Raw genomic sequence first — 22,447 nt, forward strand, 5'->3', positions numbered from 1 at the left:
ACCTGCTACAGTTTCTGACCCAGAATAGCTAGACTAACCCTGCATGTGCATTTCACACACCGACAAACAAAAAAAGTGCTTTTGTGTGCACTAGTAGCTCAACCACTATTTTAAAAAGATCCTTTCCCAAAAGATTAATATAACATTTACAAGACACTCATCACTGTGGTATTCCCAGGATGAAAATGCTAAACCCAGGCACCTGAAGTCAATTCCTTCTTGGAAACATAAGAATCAAACTGGGGGAGGGAGGGGCAGTGATTTTGGGGGGCCTAACTCCTGTGTAAGTGGGTGTAGCGTTTCACCTGGTGTCCGTTATTGGTTTTGCTTTTTTGTTTTTGCAAGGGCTCAACACCTCAGCAAACCAGGCCACCTATTAAAAGAGCTAAATGTAGATTTGAGTGCTTAAGTCCAAGCATCTATATTTGAAAACGTTGATCTCAGAGCTGAAAGGCCTTATCCCACTGCCTTGTGAAACAAGAAACATTTTAAAGTAAAATATGTTCTTATTGCAGCATATATTGGGTGTGGTTTTTTTTGATTGTTCATTTAGAAAATTATTCTATGTTTATTTTTTAAATGAGTATATGCCTAAAGTGAACAATAAATACTACAAAATAATGCCTGGTTCTGTCACTCCCACAAATCTTGTAAACCATCCTGTGATCTTTGGATGAAGGGTGGTATAGAAAATTAATTAATAATAATAAATGTCTTATTTCATAATTCCTCGTCTATACACAAAATGCAAGCATTCCTTCAGGTCGCCACTTACTACTGGCAGAAGGTGCCTGTAACTTGTTTGGTAACAGAGAGAGGCTATGCAAATAAAATACTACTTGCATGGCTGTGGTTTTAAGGAACAGCAAAATCAAACCCTGGCGTGAGCAGAATTCATACAAAGGCAGACTGGGGTTGAAAATGTTGCAATGAAGAATGTAGAATGAGATGAGATCACAGCATCAGTCTCTCCTTTGTGGACGTGGACAATGATCACAGAGCCAGATGGGATTAGTGAAACCTATTTACCAGAAGTTCAGAGCAGTTGCATGAAGCCGATAGGCAGCCAGGAGGGAGAGGTGAAAAATGCACCAGATTTACAGTTGCAGTGATGAAAATTTAGAAGTCTTCACTGTGATTTCTTCCAAATGTGAGTACCATGCATCCAGAGCTATTGCCAGGGGTTCAGTGTTTATTGAAATGGAATGTTAGGGGGAAACCTTCAAAAGGGTAAATTCAGATGTGTGCTCACTGTATTGTACTTGCTGTGTAGTGATCTCTGATTCCCCAACTCCTCCCCCACCTCCGTCCGCCCTTTCCTTGGAGAAAATGAAAGCAGAAGTCTAGATAGGCTAGGCAGTGGAAGTATTTCTACAGAAACAAACTGTGCAATCGGTGTGCTTAATTCCATGTGGCTTTGTTCCTAGGCATCCAACCATTAAGATGAGAAATCATAAAGTTAGGAGTATTGAAAAATGAAGCCCTGAATAGTTAATATGTAGAAAATGACTTTATATGGCTACGACCTACTGGGTCAAAGGAGATAGCATTTTCAAATTTGTGTTCTGGGACTGATTGTACATTTAACCTTAGCATTTACGAAGAGCAAAAGTCAGGCAAAGATCAATATGCATTCAGGAGAACAATAGTTTTTCAACACCATGTGTCCGAAGGGAGATAGATTTCTCATGGGAAACTCTGTACGGAAAAGTGTAGTCTTAATATTTATTTGCAAGCCCCAGTTGCTCTTTTCAGATTTATTATGATGATGTTTTTATTAAAATGCAAATGAAATTATGATTGGGAGCCCAAGCTTATCCTTGGAGTTCTTTCATACATGCGCACACGCACACACAAATATCTTTATAAAAATGGATTTTCATTGTGTGGTGTGTGCTTTTCAAATTACCCCCAAATTTGCTTCCAGTTCCACTATCCCCTTTACTGCTAATGGGGTGCAATGTTGATTGTACAACCAAAGCCCTATCTCACAGCTTCACCAAACCACTACACCCATACCAGGAGAGCTTGGTTTGTTAGTGGAAAACGCATTATGGGGCAGAGGGTCTTTATTTTACCCCATTCATTCCAGAGAACCTAATCCACCCTGTTTTCTAGGCCTGAGTCAGAAAACTGGATGTAATGATTTTCTGGCAGGGTTCCCACTATTTTAACATTACTTTAGCAGGAAGAAATTCAACAGGCAAAGCTCTTCTTGGCCTGAAGATGCAGGAAAAGCTAATCTCAGTTGCATATCTGTCTGTTGCACAATTGCTTAAAGGCAACAGTCTAGGCAAGGCAGGGGGGTGAGGGCAACCCGAGCTTTGACTGAAATAGGAAGGATTTCAAAGTAGTTGTGTTTTTTTTAATGGCCAAGTCTAGTTCTTATTTAAGGGAATCATTTGTAAGGAGGTCAGGGCAGAAGGTGTATTTGGGAGAGGATATCCTACAAATCTGATTTTGCAAGGTGGGGGGGGGGGCAGTCCCAGAAACGTTTTCTGCACAAGGCATCAGACTGATAGGATGATCGCATGAAAGTGAAGGCCCCTGTAGCTGATATGCAAAAGAAAGAAATCTGGCTAGGAAATTTGGCAAGTGAAGTTTTTCTGAGCCATGCAGCACTATAGCAAGGCAACCCCGTTCCACTTGTACCTGTCTTAAGGTGTACCTGCTTGTATCTGTATCCTTCTGAAGGGCACTCTTCACATACGTAGAAGCACTTACTGACACAAGATGTGTTGGTACCCTTCAGTACATAATTTGATGGACCATTTGTCTGATTCAGTATCAAGTAGCTCCTGATGCCTTTATTTCATGGCAGGCCAAAGTGAATTGTCAGCTTGGCTCCCATCTTCATGAACAACTGTTTCTTAAGCAGCCTATTCAAGAAGTATTACCTTTGTTAGAAGTTTTCCTTGCTTTGTCTTTGGGTAAGGCAATTTGCTGCTTTCCTCGCCTGCAGATGTACAGCATTTTGGCTGGGGAGATTACAATGGGCAAGCTAAAAATATGCCAGATGGATATTTATAAAGCACTCCTTGCTACTTAATCTGGAGCATCATTAATGTAATTAAAAACTGCATTCAAAAAAGAATGAATATGCAAATATTTTTTCATTGTCCTCTGCTTTCAATAAGATGCAAAGAAAACTATATAAAGACTGCATATACTTTTACATACGCTTAAAATCTTTCTAACACCTCTGTTTCATTTAAACAGTGATGCATGTGAACCATCACTTGCTCCATGTAATATTAGCTGTTTCTTCCATGGCTTTGTGACTGTACGGAGTTATTTTATTGAATGACTAGCTGATTAAATTAAGAACCACCTTAATGATTGGGAATGGGTACTGTTCTGATTTAAGCCACATCCTCAGAAAAGAAGAGATGGTGGCTCTCTTTTTGTGTGTGGCTATTTTCATCCCAGTTAACAGGTTGCAACAGATCAGAACAACACAGAAAGAAAATGCAAAGCAAATAAGACTAAATCAGGAGCACAACAACATTCTACAGAATAAGCAGAACAATTATATTCCACGATTAAAAGTTTAACAGACAAAACAGCTTTTACTTGGTGCCAAAGTAATGGGATCCCACATATAGATTGCTCTCAAGAAAGGCTTACCTGGTTGCCAGTGTTATGGTTTTTTTTTTAAAAAAAAGCCCCCCCCCCCAGTTCTGAATTTGAATTGGTTTTATCTCCTGTTTTATTTCTATGTACATATTATACACAGAAATATATACACACACACAAATGTGTTTGTGTGTGTGCTATTTCAACTGAATGTTGTCAACCACTCTGAATTATTTTTTTAATTTGAAAAAACTGAGTTCCAAGCAGATATCTCAAATGCTGGAAAAGGGCAACCCTAACACTCCTGACCCCACAACTTCTCTCAGCAAGGTCACTTTAGTCTATCTTTGATGTCACTCAGGGCCAGCTCCACTGCATAGTGTCCCTGTGAAATGGCCCTGTCGTGGAATTGTTTTAGTGGGCTTCTCCTTCTTTGAGTGAGCCCTGGTGCGCTTATCCGATAACAGCAGCAGATGTTGGTAGAAGCAGCACTCCAATTAGTGCCAGACAGCTGTGAGCCACCATTTTAACTTCCCACAATGCCCCACATATGGTGTTGCTGCAGAGCACTGTGGAAAATTAAAATGGCAACTCCCAGACCCAATTACCTGGTACTGATCAGAGTGGGGGGGGGGGAGGAATATCCACTGAAGGCAGTGCAGAGAAGGTTCTACCAGGTGGGTCTGAGCTGCTCTCTTGGGATGCTACATTTTGACAAGGAAAGTTAAACAATCTCTTCAGTTCATGTTGATGTTTCCATTGTTTTTGTAGCATGTAGCCCAGTCAGAAGAAAAGCCAAAAGTACTCAATGCATCCTGCCGAAAAAGGTAAGGAAACTGTTGCTTATTTAAGAGGGTATTTCTTGTCCACTGAAGCACAACATAGATCTCTCAAGATCATGGTGTGGAACCAACATATGCACTGGTACAAAAACACACACACACACACACACACACACACACACACACCAAAAAACACAAAACCTGGCATGGTTCATAAATTGCATGTAGGTTTTAAGGAAATTTCAAATGCAGCCTTTTCTACAACAAACCCACTATTGAGAATTACTGCGCAGAAGAGAGTGGACTTAATCCTTCTATCTGCAAATGATTTGCACCAGGCCATTTTAAACACGTTTCATCCATCTGGGCTTAATTCTGGTTACAGAGCCCAGCTGCATAATAAACAGTCTAGAAGGGCATGTGCAGAGAAAAATCAGCTGGCCAAGAGAGCTTACATATCCCTACATCTCAGCTTCTGACCTGCTCTTATGTTTATATCACCTTGGCAAACGTAAGATCTGGTGGAACAGGCATCTGGCACAATAACACAACCACAAGCACATATCAACCTCAAGCACATCTGAAAATTGCACTCTGATATGGAAGCCTCACAGCCACCTGTATCTCCTGGATGTACCGTAGTTGGAAGCAAGCTGTGTTGATTCACAAGTGGGAAAGAAAGGCACTCGTTTATGAGTTCCTTCCAGGACTGAGTTTGGGCATCCAAATAAGCTCCTAGAGCAAAAGTAAGTGAACCCTGGCTCAAAATAATTGTGCTCCTCTGCCAATAATATAAACCACCTGGGAACTGATATCTAATCACAGTACAAACATGTAATAAATGAATTGAACAAACTAAAAATGTGCAATCATACCAATGAATGGCAAATATATATACAACATGAAGGGAGATTTTGAGGCCCAACTCTCTCCCCCTACAATGCAAAATATGGAAAATTAATTCCTAAAAAAACTTGCCCCTTTACCTGCTCTTAGCAGCCTGAGATGATAGGACTTATTTCACCCTGGTAATCTTCATAGGTGCCCTTGTTTAATCCCAGACAAGGCAAAAATAGCAAGCACCCTTGGAAGCCTGCCAGAGTCTTTAACAGCAATAGCACTTTGAGTGTGCCAGGGCAGGGTTAAGTGCTGCCCAGTCATATGACCATCCCCGTGAATTAACCTCAGATGCCTCCACATTAACTGTTTCCTGATAGCAATGATTTTAAAGACTCTCCATATGTCTGGGGGAATCCTACACAACCACTTTCCAGCAAAACACGAGCATACCAGTTTCTTGTTAATTCTTTGCATTGTATGCCCATCTCAGATCTGCAGGGTCCATTTGTTTTGAAGATGCATAGGACTGAGCTATTTTAAATGAGGACCTCCCCTGCTCCCCTTTCTTATGTCCCTTTAAAATCAGCAAGGAGAAACTTATGATGAGAGTGAGTCCTGCTGCCAAAGTGCACACCATCACAGTATGTATTAACAGCCTATCTTCTATACTCAGAACAGTCCTCACCAACCTGGTGCCTCCCTCCAGACTTTTTGGGTCACAACTCCCATCAGCCCCAGCCAGCATTGGCTGGTGAATTCACCAGGATTGGTGAAACTGGGCTGGTGGGAGTCTCCATCAAAACAACTAGAGGGCCCCAGGTTGGTAACGGTTGGGCTAGAACGTCCATACTATCAGAGGCAGGTTTAAGGGAACACAACCAGTTTGGTTGCACTGGGCGTGGGATTTTGGGAGTGCCACAGCCATGAGGTAGAATCAGAGGTGCTGACTTGGGCCCCAATGGCGCCTGTGATAGAATGTGACATTGTGACATCATGAGGTCATGACTTTACATTGCGGTGGTGGCTTTTCCAAGGCCTCGCAGGGTCTCAGAGATAACGTCCGAGACCTCATGAGACTTCCAAAAATGACTTCCAGTTTCTACCAGAAGTCAGATTTGGAGGCCTGGCAGGGCCTCTGACGTCATCTGGGAGGCTGTGTCGGGGCTTTGACGTGACTTCTGGTAACTTTTGTGGGTTCCCTGGCACCCAGGGCCTCCTAGACCTGGCCCTATGGGTAGAATCCAAGGCGCGAGGCAGGTTTTGGAATATGAATAGATGCTAGGAGATGTTATATTTATTACAGGCTTTCTCAAACTCGGCCCTCCAGATGTTTTGAGACTACATTTCCCATCATCCCTGACCACTGGTCCTGCTAGCTAGGGATCAGGGACTTGTAGGCCAAAAACATCTGGAGGGCTGAATGTGAGGAAGCCTGATTTATTAGATATTATCCTTCCTTCCCCCTGATCAGCAGAGTGCCATCGCTTTGCAGCTTACAAGGAAGTTTAGATAGGCTAGTTTGGTCCCTTTAGCTTACGTAATCCAGGATGCTTTAAGGCAGAGTTGATTTTCCTGGTATTTTCCCCTTTTCTCCCCCTTAAGCTAACAATCAAACACAAAATGGATTTGTAAAAGGTAAAAAATAACATATACTCAGAATACTTATTGAACAGTAATGGATACAGCAGCTTTGTTCAGACAGACTTAAAATGGTTATTCAGTTACAAAGACATATTTAAGTCTAGCTCAAAATGTGGTCTGAGTTTGGACCTCAGACTTTGTAGGTGTCACATTGCTGGCAGAGCGGAAAGAGATGGAAAGAGCTATGCCCTCCCCTTGTCTGGTCACAGTGGGAGTGTCTCTCACAGAGTTCTCCCTAGCAAGTTAATAGGAAAACTCTTTGAGCTTCAGCTCCTATGATGCACCCAGCTAGCAAAACATGAATAGTTGGTTTGACTGCATTTTAATTATCTTACAGAGGGGGGCACTGAATTTTGGCGTTGCGCAGGCACTGCTGAAATTTGAGACTCCAAGTTCCGCCACTGATGCTAATGAATAATGAGCAACAATCCAACCAGGAACTTTTAAATGTTGTAGAAGAGTTCAGGAGGTGCTTAGTCCTTTCTCCCATTGACACTGATAGAACATTCTATGAGTGATTTTCAAAATAAGTGCTTAGCATTGAATTGGCTCAGTTTTCTAGATTGTTAAGTTATTGTAGTTTTCTATAATGGAGACATTAATTCTTTAAATAAGCAAAAAAATAACAGTGAAGCAAGTGAAAGACTTGCATAGTACAAATTAATTTAGTTTTGGCTTCTGGAGCTGAATTGATTTTAGTTCCAAAAACTTTTTTGCAATGCATTTGTGATGCACAGCTTTCCTATTTTCCTTCTCCTTCCTGTTGGTTTTATCAGAATTTTTTCTATTCTTTGTAAAAGCCAGCTCTCCCTCATTGTTTGTAAATTCTAGTTGTTGGCTTATTGAAGAATAACATGAAAATAGCCACTGAATGTGTTTTGCAAGGCTTTCTGCTGCTGGACTCCACAGCACAAGAAGAAAAGCTTGCATGGCAAATGGAACAAGTAGCTGCTGCTGCTGAAACAAATAATATCTTTTAAAAATCATAAATCAAATATTTAGGGAGCTGCTTTCTAATGCTACTTAGTTTGGATGAGACTGCCATTCATCTGAATAATGGCCAAACTCACATTAGCTTTTCTGATACAATTAGAAAAGAAAAGTGACTTCAAGATAATCCCAGAGATTTACCTTGCGTGTTCATAATGACCTAGAGAAGCTTGAAATCCTGTTTGGATCTAAACTGTGCTACCACAGACTTGGCTTCCTGACCTACATAAGTTATCCCAACTTATTACTGCATGGCATTAGGCCCACATATACCCAAGTGATTTGGACATAGTCTGTTTTCTAAAAAAGAAAAGAAAATAGTACAGTATTGGTAGTAAATGAAACAAACACATATGGAAGAATAATACAGCAGTAGTCTCTGTCTGTGTTAATGGCAAGATACTCTTGCTTCTCCGTTTGAGTGTGTTGATATCTCAAGACATAGAAATAAAGGTAGATGTTGTACAACTTTCTCTTGAATTCTACTGCCAATATGCTAATAGCGTCTCATTGTTATAAAAGAGGAACTATCCTTGCATTACAGGAGGAACATAGTTGTCACCCCTCTGTGGTAGTTTCCTACTTCAGTAACATCAGAACCCATAATAATTGGGTCACTTAGGATGGATCAAATGACATGGTCATTTTCCATAGCAGCATTGTCTGCCTTCAAGTAGACAGAACAATACACGCATGGGACGTAGCCAAACAATGACGACAACTTATTTCTCATACCCCGCCCATCTGACTGGGTTGCCCAGTCACTGGGCAGCTCCTGTCTCTTCCACATGATCTGTTGGGTCTGCCATGACCCCAGAGCCCAGCAGTGAGCAGGACAAGTTAGAGGCTACAGAGTCAACATTTGACCTGATGATGGTGGATCAGGAGACCACTGAATCCAAAGCAGGCAGGCAGAAGCCTGTAAACTGAATCCCACAGTATCAGGACCCATAGAACAAGACCCTCATGGGTGCCTTACGCTGGACCCAAGTAGTTTCCAAATTATATTGTCAGTCCAATGGTGTAGGAAGCACACTAGACAATATTCTCTTTTTCCTGGTTGGGAGAGAAGGAAAGATTTCTCTGTCCAACCCTTTTATTGCACACTTCCTAACTTTAAGCCTTTTAGATAACTGTAGAAAGATAGAGGAGTAACATAATAGGGTATTACCTCTTCTGGCTATCAGCTTAGTTACAGTTTTCATAATGATAATATAGCAGAACTTTTAATTATTGTTTTATGGGCAAAGAAGACAGCAATGCTTATTTTACACTATAATTACTGCAGGTTATGCATAGACTCAGGCATTGAATCTATACACGGCACATGTAATTAGACTGTTTCACCTCTTCCCTGTAGGTGGTAGCAGTGTCTGACTATCATCTTCAGGGGACAGAGGAGCTGCTGTCACACCAAGGTGATCTCATCCAAGTCTTCTGCAAAGATGAAGAAGGGCAGGGATTCAGTCATGTGCAGAACAGGCAGCAAGGATTCTTCCCTAGTCCCTCCAAATGTTCTGCAAGACACAGTAAGTCTCAGCAATATATTTAGTACTCAGGCTTACTAACTGTCCAGAGGTATGGCCTTGCAATAAAAACAATGAGCCCTTTGGTACTGAGAAGAGTTTTGTTTTTGTTTTGTTTTTGTTTTTTTGCAGCACAGGATGCTGCTGGATGTATATTAGCCTACAGAAAAAGGATCTGTGTGGAAAATACTGCTGTCCATTTTAATCAGAATGGAAGACAGTTCCACTGTGAAAGTATTAAGGAAGAATATCAGAGAAATATATGATGCTCAAACATGCCTATAGAAGGCAGAATATCACAGGAAAGAATGGTTATTCCTTATCCCAATTCTACAATTCTATGATCACACTTTCAAGTACTGTTGCCAGTGAGGTCACTTATATTTGAAATACTGATTTGGCAAGCGGAGGTCTCATAGCAAAAAGGAGTGAAAAAGCTACATTTCCCTGTTATTAAATTTCCGCCTCCACTAAGTGCTACAGTTAGGTAATTTTAGTTTCTGGTCTTTCTGGAGCCCCCTTTTTTAGATTGTTGTGTGTGCTGCTTCATAATGTGGTTGGGATCCTCCTGTTCATTCTGCTAAGTGGGTCTCTGGACTTGTGCCTTCATGTCCTTTTCTTATGGCACCACTGCCATAACCAGTCACTCTCATTTTTGAGGACAGTGGTCCCTGGGGTCGGCTGCAGTCAGCCTTTATAGAGTCCCACAGCCCTCTCAGCTGGCCTGGCTGGATTGGCCAGGATTCAAATAAGGCTATGGTGGGAAAGCCCACCAATCTCCAACGGCCGGACTGGGATTCCTCACGACCAGCCACCTCATCCTAGTGTTCCTTCCAAGGGGGAGGAGCCCAGCATGATGGTTACCTGTGACCAGGTAAGCAGCCATTTTCATTCATCGGCAGCATGTATACACATATGGACGAATGACCCAGATGGCAGAGCACAGTCCACATTCCAGTTCTCTCTACAGTACTGTAAGGGGAATTGTAGTTGCTTGTGTGTAAGTCACCGACTTCCCTAAACTGCTTGTTTGTTTAAACCTTTCCCTAACTGAAGCGCACCCCTGTGCGTCTGCTTCAGTCTCTGGCAGAATCCGTTAGTGGGTGTTTCCTAAACTTTTTCCAACATAAGAATTCCTTGACAGCCAGTCTCCGCCTAGCCTCTCTGCGCGGAAGCCTTCTGCGCAGAGTAGGCGTGCCCAGTGGTGGTCCGGCACTCTCCCCGCTGATCTCACTGGAAGAGTCCCTGAGCCTTCCCTCCAAAGTGCTCTCATTCCCTCCTTCCTTCTTGGTGTCACCTTGATTCCCTTCCCCCTCGGAAACCCTCTCTCTCTCCTTGCTGGTTCCCTCTCCTGCACTATCGGGGCCACTTCTCTCTCGGCTGGTCTCCAATGTCAGTTCCATGACAAGTACATTTTACCCAAAGTTTCTCCTTTCTGTTTTTCATTGCAGCTGGAATTTCTAAACAAAGGCCATTCTGCTATAGCAGTAGCCTGCCAGATGCAAAGACTTTGGTAAGTAACACATACGTAATATAAAACCAACTACCTCTGTGCAATATCATGTGACTCCTGATGATTGCTACAAGTCCTGTGAGTGTTCAGTCAAAAATTCATGTAACATCCTTAATCTTCTTATAAAAGAGGTCTTTGCACTTACATTAATCACATCCTCCTTCCGATACAAAAAAGAACAAAAGCAAAGGCTGCAAACACACAACAAACCCTGTAAAAACAAATCTAAAGAAATTATCGGACAACAACACAAGCATTAATTTTTTTTACATGATGCATACAAATCCAGAAATTATATGAAAGGATAGCAATATTAAGATGATATTGACATTGGTGTATCAGATATAATCTTTTCTCAGCCTCCCAACACCACACTCTCTAGTCTCACTATTTGTTGATTGATTTTTAAAGTTTATATCCTGCCCACTTTTATAAAATAATCCAAATTGGCTGCCAGTATATCTATGAAAACTGTTATTTTATGGGTGAACAAACAGTCCAAGCTTCAACTATTAGGGTCACCCACTGATGTCTGCCATGCATATATGATGTCAACATTCCCTCTTCTGCCAAGTTGTTAGATGTGTGCTAGCTGTTATTGTGTTGTGTTTTTATTGCATCTTGACATTTTTATTTTATTCCGCCGCCCCCCGCCCCCCATTTCCCTATAATTTAGCAGCCTCAGGGATCCCCCGTCTCCCATCACAATGCAAGATGGATTGCAGCCACAGAACCAGCCATGAGGAATAGTGTATTTGCAGACGAGTAAGTGTCTTTCCGTTACCCTCTCCTCTAATTCCACAACTATCACTTGGGCTACCAAACTCAAAGTCTATAAGAACCAATGACACGCTACTCAGACTGAAGATCACTGACATCCCAAAACGCAACTTTTAAGAAGTTAAAGAGTATCTGTAAATAAGTAAAAGGGGAAAGAGTCCAAAGGCTGCTGGAAGAGCATAGTTTGCATGCTCAAGATCCCAAACTGAATCCACAACATCCCATACACGCTTACCTAGAAGGAAGTCCCATTGAATGCAATGGGATTTACTGCTGAGCAGGCACATATAGGATTGCACTGTTATTTTCTATTTTCATTATATGTTTTTTATTCTGGTCCAGGATTAATGAATCTGCTGTGCTGGTTTTTAATGCTCAAATGCTCATATGGTCTTCTTCTGCTTTGATGTTTCATATGTCTTTAAATTTAAGTGATTATTGCCTTGCAAGGACAATGGGTCCTGAAAGGCAGGGTGGAAAAGCATTAAATAAACAGCAGGCGTCCAAAGATTTTGCCTGAAATATCAGGGTTTTCTGTACTACAAACTTTTTTTTAAGGCAGTTTAATTGTTATGGCTTCTCCAAGGAACATTGGGAACTATAGTTTGGTGAAGGAATGTTGGGAACTATAGTTTGGTGAAGGTGCAGAGAATTCCATTAGAGCAGCTTTCCCCAACTTGGTGTCTTCTAGATATCTTGGACTATAGCTCCCATCGGCCCCATTTGCCATGGCCTTGCTGGCTAGGGCTGATAAAAGCTGTGGTCCAAAACATCTGAACAAGAGATGATGCTTAGGAGACTGCTCTCATGGATACAGTTAGAATTGCATGCATATATATATATATATATATATATATATATATATATATATATATGGGACGCAGGTGGCACTGTGGGTTAAACCACAGAGCCTAGGACTTGCCGATCAAAAAGCCAGCGGTTCGAATCCCCGCAACGGGGTGAGCTCCCGTTGCTCGGTCCCTGCTCCTGCCAACCTAGCAGTTCGAAAGCACATCAAAGTGCAAGTAGATAAATAGGGACTGCTCCAGTGGGAAGGTAAACGGCGTTTCCGTGCGCTGCTCTGGTTCGCCAGAAGTGGTTTAGTCATGCTGGCCACATGACCCAGAAGCTGTACGCTGGCTCCCTTGGCCAATAAAGTGAGATGAGCGCTGCAACCCCAGGGTCGGCCACGACTGGACCTAATGGTCAGGGGTCCCTTTACCTTCATATATATATATATATATATGAAAGCATATATATATATATATATATATATATATATATATATATATATATATATATGCTTTCGTAGATTTTCACGGGTACAGGAATGCAGGTTTTGGTGTCTTCGGGTGTCTTCCCGTGTAAGAGTTGGGGTGTCTAGGCGACGTTTCGACGAGGTCTCACTCGTCATCTTCAGGCTGGTGCTTTCGGCTTGAGTGTTGAGCATATGATATGGTAGAAGCCGAAAGCACCAGCCTGAAGATGACGAGTGAGACCTCGTCGAAACGTCGCCTAGACACCCCAACTCTTACACGGGAAGACACCCGAAGACACCAAAACCTGCATATATATACACACACACACACACACACACACACACACACACACACATATGATTTTTAACAAATAGTATTTTAACAATAGAAGACAAAAATGGTGAAAAAAAGTTTTAATAAATCATTTGACAAAACGGTGAACACCAAATAATTATTCTGAAGGAACTTAATCTTGAAATGTTGAATCTGTTCCCACTTTCAACTATAGGCACAGAAGGTCCTTGCAGAAAAATACTGAAGATGACATAAGCCCAACTCAAGGAGCGGAGGAGGCCTCTTTACCTTTAACGGGCAGCATTTTGCATGGAACACCAAGCCTCCTGCGGAAAATATGGATGAAACATAAAAAGAAGTCGGAATATTTGGGGGCCACAAACAGTGCCTTTGAGGCAGACTGACAACCCTCAGCCTTGCAAGTGCAAGCAGAGGGTTCTTCAACAAAGTACAGAACGCTGTCACATTTACCTGATAACGGATGTAGTGTGGTACACACTTCTCCCAAAAAACAAAACAAAACTTCTACAGAATCCACGGGGGACGGGGTGGGCGAGTTTAAGGACTGCATCCTATGCAAACAATTCAGCTCATATATTTTGCACATGCTTCTGATATGCTTCTTGTTAACAGATTCAACTGTGATCATTGCATCAACCCAGCATTTCTTATTCTCTCCTGGTTCATCTGGATTTGTTGGGAAAGGCCAAGAGAAATTACTGTCTCCTCAACAGACCTCACGTCAACGACACTGTGCCATTTAAAGTACAGTCCTGCAATTTATCGTGCGACGATACTTCGGCAAATGATTTCTTTAAATCAGTGATATGCAGGCTTTCAGGTTCAGAATCAACTTGTTTGCTTAGGAACCTCTGAGCATGACAGAGGATTCGCAGAAGAATTCTACTGCAATAATTCAGTTCACCTAAATGAACTGTTCACCTACTTTTGCACCACATCAACAGAGAGTGCACCCTTGCACAGAGATGAGGGAATCTGTGGCGCTCCAAAGATTCCTGGACTCCAACATCCATCAGTCCCAGGCAGCATGGCCAATGGTCAGGGATGATGGGGGTTGTAGTCCAGCCCACCATATCATATGCTCAACACTCAAGGTGGTGGTCAACCTGCCTTTCCTGTTATCTATTACTGATATTCTCATAGATCCTGCTCCACTCTTTCTCACACACATGCAAACATTAAACTTCCAAAGAACTCTTGGGTTCTTTGGTTTGAAACTGTTGTTCTAAACTATGCCGTTACCAGAACTGGCCTTTGCTGCCTGAGGCAACGTACAAGATGGTGTCCCTCCTCCCCATTCGACATACAGAAGCCATGGAGCTGGCGGTGTAATCTGACATTGACACTGATGCCAGAAAAGCATCTTCCGCCACACCTGAGGCTAGTAGGCTACCTTAGGGATGTCAAGATAAGCTATGTGGGGAAGGGTCATAGCTTTGCATGCAGAAGGTGCTGGGTTCAATCATTGGCAAATCCAAGTAGGGCTGGGAATGTCCACTGTCTGAAACCCTGGAAAGCCACTGTTGGCCAAGGCAGACTGAGCTAGAAGGACCAGTGGTCTGATTCAGTAAAAGGCAGCTATCTAGGTGGCACACATTCTGCCTTCCAGCACCTTGCTGATGTTTGCTCACTGCTCTGCCTGACGTTTGCTTGCTGCCAACTCAAGCAAAAGCTGCAACACAGCAGTAACAATGGGAGCATGCAGCATGAGAGCAGAGCGACACATGCCCACATGTGGAAAATCTGCTGGAAGATGTGGGGTGGCCACCTCTATGCCTGTTTGGCCCAGTCAAGGACCTTTCCTAATCCTGCTATTTGTGATACACTGGAAAAAGGCAACTAGGTAGGACAAACAGCCCAGGTTGAAAGATTTATCACAAGGTGGGTGGTAGTGTGGGTTAAGCCACAGAGCCTAGGACTTGCCGATCAGAAGGTTGGCGGTTCAAATCCCCGCGACGGGGTGAGCTCCCGTTGCTCGGTCCCTGCTCCAGCCAACCTAGCAGTTTGAAAGCATGTCAAAGTGCAAATTGATAAATGGTACCTCTCTGGCGGGAAGGTAAATGGCATTTCCGTGCGCTGCTCTGGTTCACCAGAAGCGGCTTAGTCATGCTGGCCACATGACCCAGAAGCTGAACGCCGGCTCCCTCAGCCAATAAAGCGAGATGAGCACCACAACCCGAGTCGTCCGCGACTGGACCTAATGGTCAGGGGTCCCTTTACCTTTACCACTTGCTCATGAAGATGAGAATGATCAGAATGACTGTACCCTGGCTTCTCTTCAGATCATATTAATCTTTCAACTTTTACTAAAGATCAGAATGACTGTCACTGTCCCCTAGCATTTGCCGCCTGAGGCACCTGCCTCATGGTAGGACCAGCCTGAGCAGCTGATTTTTTCCTCAGATTAAAAAAAACCAAAACATTAAAGAAATGTACTACTCTGTGCAGCCATGTATCATCACATCCAAAACATTATGTTGCCAGAAATCATAATAACTAAATTCATTGAATAACAGTGCATCAGTGGCTAGTTAGCGGGAAAGTACTGCATGTGGAAAGGCCCCTACTTTAGCTTTTGGTTATATGTGAAATAATAGCTTTAAACAGTATTGAGATGAGGAATGCGCGTTATTATATATTCTGTCAACAATTGTTGTATTTTAAAACATGTTTTCTTCTAATTTATTTAATTTATAAGTCGGAGATATCTAATGTCAGATTTCAAAAAACAAAGTTGTAGTTTAATTTTATATTCCCTAACACTAATGAAGCTTTTTCTTACATGTAGCAAGTACTTGTTTTATTGTTCCAAATAAATGATGTCCTCTTCAGGCACACAGTTCCACGGGGACCAGGGGCAGGGAATAGAGAGCTGCTCTATATGAATTTACAAGGAGTAACTTTATGATATCACTTCTGCCATCCTGCTTTTCAGACAAATGCAAGAAGAGTAGAGAAAACTGCAATCACTCAGTGCTTTACTTTATTACCTTTTTCTTTTTTAAAAACAAGCACAGTTCCTCAACATGTTTGACTAACGACGTTTCCGCAAAAGTATTTCAAAACTAAAAAAGAATTATATGACAAACTATGGTTAGGACAATTTGCCTTGGCTAAGGGCTGTTAGCACATTATGGCTGCAACCCTATATACACTTTCGTGGAAACAAGCACTACTGAATACAGTAGGACTGACTTCTGAGTCCATAATGCACGAGACTGCACTGCACAGGGTACTAACAGTGCAACCATATATATGTCTACATACAGCCTACTACTCCCCCCTCCCCAACTCATAACACTATGGATACCCTTCCCAGGAGTCTTTGATGGCGCAGCCGGCCTGAACAGCTGGTAATCTGAGTAGAACAGATGCTGTATCACAGGTTAGGTGACTGCCCTTCTTTTGTCCTCGTTGCAGCCTTCAGAAACAGGCCAAAACTAATGCAGCAATTATACGCTCCATGTTTGCTTGTTTTTGTTTTTGTTTAAAACAGCTGTGGCCCAGTTGGCACACTTCTCACCCAAACTATTTGGTGAACATTTTTAATCCATGTTACAGGTTAGGACAAAAATTACTCTGGTTGGTTCGCAACCCAGATTTTACAGTGTTCCGATATACAAGTTCACTCAGGGAGAAATAAGTTCCATTAGGTTTATCGGTGCTTTTTTTCTTAAAAAAATATGTTTAGGGGTACTCTCATTTTCCTACTCATATTGAAATACTGCCCCTCAATGCGGCCCAACTTAGATTCACAAAATGTTTAGGGGTATGCGTACCCCCAGAAAAAAGCACTGGGTTTAGTGGATCTTACACCAAGGAAGTGGGTATAGGATCGCAGCCTCTGTTATCCGAGTTTAAGGCACGCTGTTTGCCCAATGCATATTTATTTCCAAGGTGGAAACTAATCCCATGAAAAGCACATGATAGTACTAGGAGGCCCCTGGCAGCCTAAATATGTCATGTACAGAAGGGCAGACTTGACTGAGCTTCAGTTGCATCGCTTGCTCTGAACCTATTGTAACTCATCTCTTAGACCAGGTAATCTTCTCTACGTAATCAAGGAGCCTCAACAGGCTTTACTGGGATGGGCAACTTATGGCCTTCCAGACACTGATGTTTAGAGCGAATTACAAGCAAGTGAATATATATGCTAACTACATGACTTTTGTGAATTTACGAAAGCACACCCATTCACTAAAATAGAAATGGTATGGTATTATTATCACCACCACCACCATTTGCTATTCAGTTTGTACCAAAAAATAATAAATTACAAACAGATATAATGAATGAAAAGCCAAATTTAAAACAGTACATCACGCAAAATTCCTACAATTCCACAATATAATAAAAAGTGCAAGGTACCAGATATAATGTGTACCACAATATAATAAAAAGTCCGGGTACCAGATAAGTCCTAGATACCATGTTCTAGATAACAGGCTCAATTTAGTTTAATGTGTCTTTCTTCAAAAAGGAAATGCCTTTTATTGGGATAGGATCATTTAAGTTTGGGGACAGCCAACTTCTGTAGTCTTGGAGAACTACTTTCATCTACAGAGTGCTGGAGGATAAAAGAGTATTCCACAAAAACTCAGTAACTCACAAAGTAAAGTAGATGGCATTGAGCAGGAAAAGCTTCATAGTTATGGTGCACATTGGACAGTTATAACCAGGATTTGACACACAAAGCGACCCACTACCAAAGATACCATCCCGTCTGTCTGTCTGTCTAACACACACACTTAGATTTGAGTAGAACTTAGTAAACATTTTACTACACCTTGTTAAAAGTTGGTAGGATCAGCAGCACTCTATTGAAATTGCTTTGGGTGCCCTCATTTGACCTGCACTTGGCCATTCCTGATGTGCTCTCTCCCCTGTAATATACTCTTAAAATATGTTTTTGATCCCCCAGATGATACACACGCCATGATCTCTGAGCAGTGAGAGCTTTCAGCAGGTCAAGGTCGTGGCCTGGGTTGGTTTCCTTTGAATAAGGTCACAAGGTTTTAAGTGTGTACACACAGAGAGGTTGACTCCAACAGATTTTGCTCCCCATCGTATTTTTAGTGGAACTCTGCAGCCTTCGATTCTCGGAGAGCAAAATCAGGCCTTGTGTTTTCGGACTCCATTCCAATGCTGTCTGTTGTCTTCTTACTCACATCCACTCTGACACACTTACACATTGATAACTCACCTACAGCTGTGTGTAAGTTGGGGTAAGCAGACAAACATGTTATTTTTGCTGCTCTTGAATTATCTCTAGTTATTTAGTTCTTGTGAAACGATATTGTCCTAGCTCACACTACAAAAGTAGATGCTAACCCACCCAACCTGGCCTGGGCTATTTACTTAATGTTCTGGTTTTCAGTTTTAGCAGTCCTTTTCTTTTTGCAGTTTCCAGTCACACAACTATAGAATCAGCCACAAGGGTAGAGGGAATCCCAAGTAGACACTGAGCCTCACCTCAATCCTATAACACTATGCTTCAACACCCAACTGAGTTCTGCAAAATTTATCTCATTATGCAACCTATGGCCCATTAATAAATAGATGACTGTGTAATACAAGAATCTGTTTTTGCTGTTAGTGATCCAAGGGTCGTATACAGCTGACAAGCTGACAAGCTTTACTCAGAATAGATCCACTGAAATTAAAGGGCATCATTGAGACAGGTCCATTAATTTCCAAGATTATATACAGAGATAATATCTATACACCCACCTACCCACAACCCAGTAGGATTTTGATCCTTTCCACATGGGTAGCATAATGAGAAACATGACAGTTAGCAGAAAAAAATCCAGTATCCCCACCATCCAAGTTGGTAATAGGCAGTTATCTTTGTCTCCCTTCTCAGTTCACAACTGAAACAACCACCTCAGACATGGCAGTTAGGTACCATCACTCCAACCCGGTCAGATAAGTCCCAACACCTGGCCTACCAACCAGTCTAGGTTTCACTTGTCTCAAATAAAATTCCACCCCTCTTGTTATTATAGGCCACTGGCAAGAAAGGAAGTCGGTTATAGGAGGGCACCAAGTCTGGCAAGGGACCAACCAAATTAAACACGATTCCGATGGAATAAAGCTTAATTCCTTTTGAGGTGGCTTGAGGGCACTTGGTGTAAAATCTACATTTCACCTGCCTTGCAGCTGTCATATTGTTCAGAGAAATCAATAGCTGGCAGACACTTAATCACGTTTAATGGAGATATTGAAAAGACAAGCACAAAAGGCTCTTGTGTAGATCTGACGGAGTTCTTTGAGGCATTGAAGAACTCACCTGCAGCCAGGATGAATGCTGTAATCTGATAAACAACCCATTCATGAAATAACTTCACAAAAAAAATCTATAGTAGCGGTCATATTTATTAAGTACTGTCAATGCTCTTGGCGCTTGGCAGAGTAACAATCAGCATGAGTGGTCTCTATGCCAGTTTACAAACGAGACTTTAACAGGGGGAGACCACAGAGGATGGAGATGAGAATAATTGTACGGTGCAATCACATTCCTGGGAGTAAGTACCACTGAATTAAATGGGACTTACTTCTGAGTAGACAGGTAAAGGATTAGCCATGGTTAGTTTGGAGCAAAAAAACCATGAGCCTGACTTCACATGTAAAAAAATGAACCAAGCCTTGTGCTTTCTTGCTCCAGTACAGAGCAGGGGAGAGTGAAGTGGAGACTTTTTAGGGGTACCAGCACATTGCTAATTCTCTTAAAACCATGGCTAAACATTAGCTATGGTTTAACATTACATGCCAACCAGGCCAGGAAATAGACATCCATTTCCACCCCAAGCTGACATCTAGAACTAAAAGTTGCAGCTGCTATTATAATTGATATACAGATAGTTATTTAAGGTTTACATCAGTGTTCAGTGTTTTCTGAATACAAGAGGTCAGCTTTTGACTCAAAGCAACTTGCTTACAATCTAAAATTCAGCACAAGGGAGACAGGAGGAGAGGTAGGGCCAAAATGAGAAGAATGAGTTATCATTTCATGTGCGCTTAGTATATGCACTTAATCTTAAGTTACACAAGAAGTAGGGGGTTGTACCAAAGGCTAAATGGAAAAGGTGGGTTTCGAGGAAGGATTTCGTCACACAAGTGATTTGGGAAGCAATTCCAAACATATGGGACAAAGTGCAGTCTTTTGAAAGAGCATGAGACCTTTGGACAGCTAAGGGTGGTTGAACTGGAGAAGCAGAGGTAGGGATTTGTTGTCATTATGTATGTCAGCTCGGAAAACATGTACAGCTTTCCTCAGGATAAATGTTCAGAGTAAAACTGAATAATAGATTAGATTGTGTTCACATCAGACTAGGGTGAGGTCTATGACCACACTTTGTCTATTCCAATCTAGCAGGTCAATAGGGATTCAAAGCCCACTGGCACTCAATTTGTTGGTACAGATATTGGGAGCCGTAGCAAAATAGAACTGAAATATACATACCTCTGAAAAATGTCAGTGTCTGAGCTTCTCACAAGAAAATGCAAGCATTTGTGTATCAGAATATCCTTGCTGTGATGAGACACATGCTCCAACAATGCTCCACTCCTTCAGTTCACTAAGAAACTCAGTTGACTCCCTCATTTAAAAATTTAACCCTAGAAGCACACACACGCAAAAGTAATATTAATAGCATCCCTCCCCCCTCGCTGAATAAACACGAGGAAGAAAAAGCATCTGGAACTTTTGGCGAAACATAGATCATTTCAAATTGGTTGAATGCTTTTTGGCAAAGAAGGGACTCTCTGGGGACCCAGGTTGGTTGTCACAAGTTTCTGCTTGCTGTGAAAGGCCTTAGCAGGTGGTGTCTTCTTTCCTCGTCCTCCTTTCTGTAGTCATTATGACAAAAGGAAATGACATGAAAGCTTGTTGTGTGAATTGAGCTGTCAAGGCAGAGCTGTGCAGTGAACTTTTAAAGGCAGGGTCACAGCACTTATGAGATGGCTCAGCAACATTTACAGGTTTCTGTTGTTTTTTTAAAAATTAATAATCCACAGCTCAGCTTCTTACGTATTAGGTTCTCAGGTCCGTGGGGGGGGGGTGCGCCTTCCTAGCTTTTTCTTGCTGCCATCATAAAAGTTAACTTTTTCACCTTGAGGTGTGACAATAGCTTTTTCATGATTTTTCAGCTGACAGCATTTGACTACTAACATCTGCTTCAGCTAGGATTTCCCTCTCTCTTTTTCACCTGGCTAGGCTCCTATGCATGACAAAAATTCAGTATATGAAAAAACCAAAAACCACTCCAAAAATCACCCCCATGTGATAAGAAAGTTGCACCTGTTGAATTCTGCCTAATAACTTTCTTCCCTATATGACTGATGAAGAAAAGGAACAGCTGCATACAGTTTAAAATTCAATATAAAACCCTCCCTTACCCTACTGCTTAGGGCTAGTAACATTTTAACACTTTTAGAAGAACCGGATTAATGTTTTATTGTGGAAAAGGTGCATAATCAGACTCAGTGATCAGAGGGTACAGATGTTTCTCCAGCACAGATATATTATGTAAACATCAAAACTATTACCATGGACAAAAGGAAATATAATTTTGATTGTTAGGTGAGGTATTCCATCTACAGCTGTTCACAAAAAAGAGAGAATATGAGTATGTGTGGAGAAGGAACACGGAGGAGCATACTTCTAGTAAAAAAACTATTAGCCATTGAAACAGTTAATTTTTTCAAAAAGGGAAAAGGAAGTTTTGTTCCCGCCAAAAATTATGCAGTAACAACAATCTCACAAAGAGCGTGCCAGATGACCCACTTGTCACGCTCATAATGGCATGCCATCTGGTGTCTAGCATACACAACGTCTGGCTGTTTGCCAAGGCAGGCCAAGATAACACTCACAAGTTGATCTGGTCCACTTCTGATGTGGCAGGCTCTGGGAACACTGCCGTACTGCTCTTCTTAGTGCTTCTGAGTACACTGAACTCACTCATAAACTTTTGTTGACTTTTATATATAAATAAAGGCAGACTTCCAGTTATGAATCAGACATAGATGACTGAAACATCTGGAAACTGGAAAGTACCTTGTTTTGTTCTTTGCAACCTGAAAATATATGCATCAATCCAAGCAGCTTGGTGACGTATTGCTTTTTTTAAAAGTGCTCTCCACTCATACAAGACCTGCTGTATCTTGAACAAAGATGGGGATGGATATATTTTATGGGGTATGTATCAAATTTTACAAACACAC

General features: G+C 41.8%; 1 protein-coding gene across 3 annotated transcripts; it reads left to right on the forward strand.

The window, feature by feature from the left end:
* Nucleotides 1-103: 103 nt before the first annotated feature.
* VXN (vexin) lies at nucleotides 104-13,940 on the forward strand. Of its 3 annotated transcripts, none has more exons than XM_081205227.1 (6): nucleotides 104-1,150; nucleotides 4,348-4,403; nucleotides 9,190-9,358; nucleotides 10,807-10,868; nucleotides 11,545-11,633; nucleotides 13,416-13,940. In XM_081205227.1, exons 1-6 carry the CDS (start codon nucleotides 1,087-1,089, stop codon nucleotides 13,603-13,605), a joined length of 630 nt encoding a protein of 209 aa, XP_081061353.1. In that variant the 5' UTR covers nucleotides 104-1,086; the 3' UTR covers nucleotides 13,606-13,940. The 3 variants fall into 3 exon arrangements, with proteins under 3 accessions (XP_081061353.1, XP_081061354.1, XP_081061355.1); XM_081205228.1 differs by having other exon boundaries at nucleotides 11,548-11,633; XM_081205229.1 differs by lacking the exons at nucleotides 104-1,150; nucleotides 4,348-4,403 and adding an exon at nucleotides 5,706-5,839.
* Nucleotides 13,941-22,447: the final 8,507 nt, after the last annotated feature.

Source organism: Podarcis bocagei (genome assembly GCF_964188305.1).
Source record: "Podarcis bocagei genome assembly, chromosome: 8".
NCBI classification, from domain to species: Eukaryota; Metazoa; Chordata; class Lepidosauria; order Squamata; family Lacertidae; genus Podarcis; species Podarcis bocagei.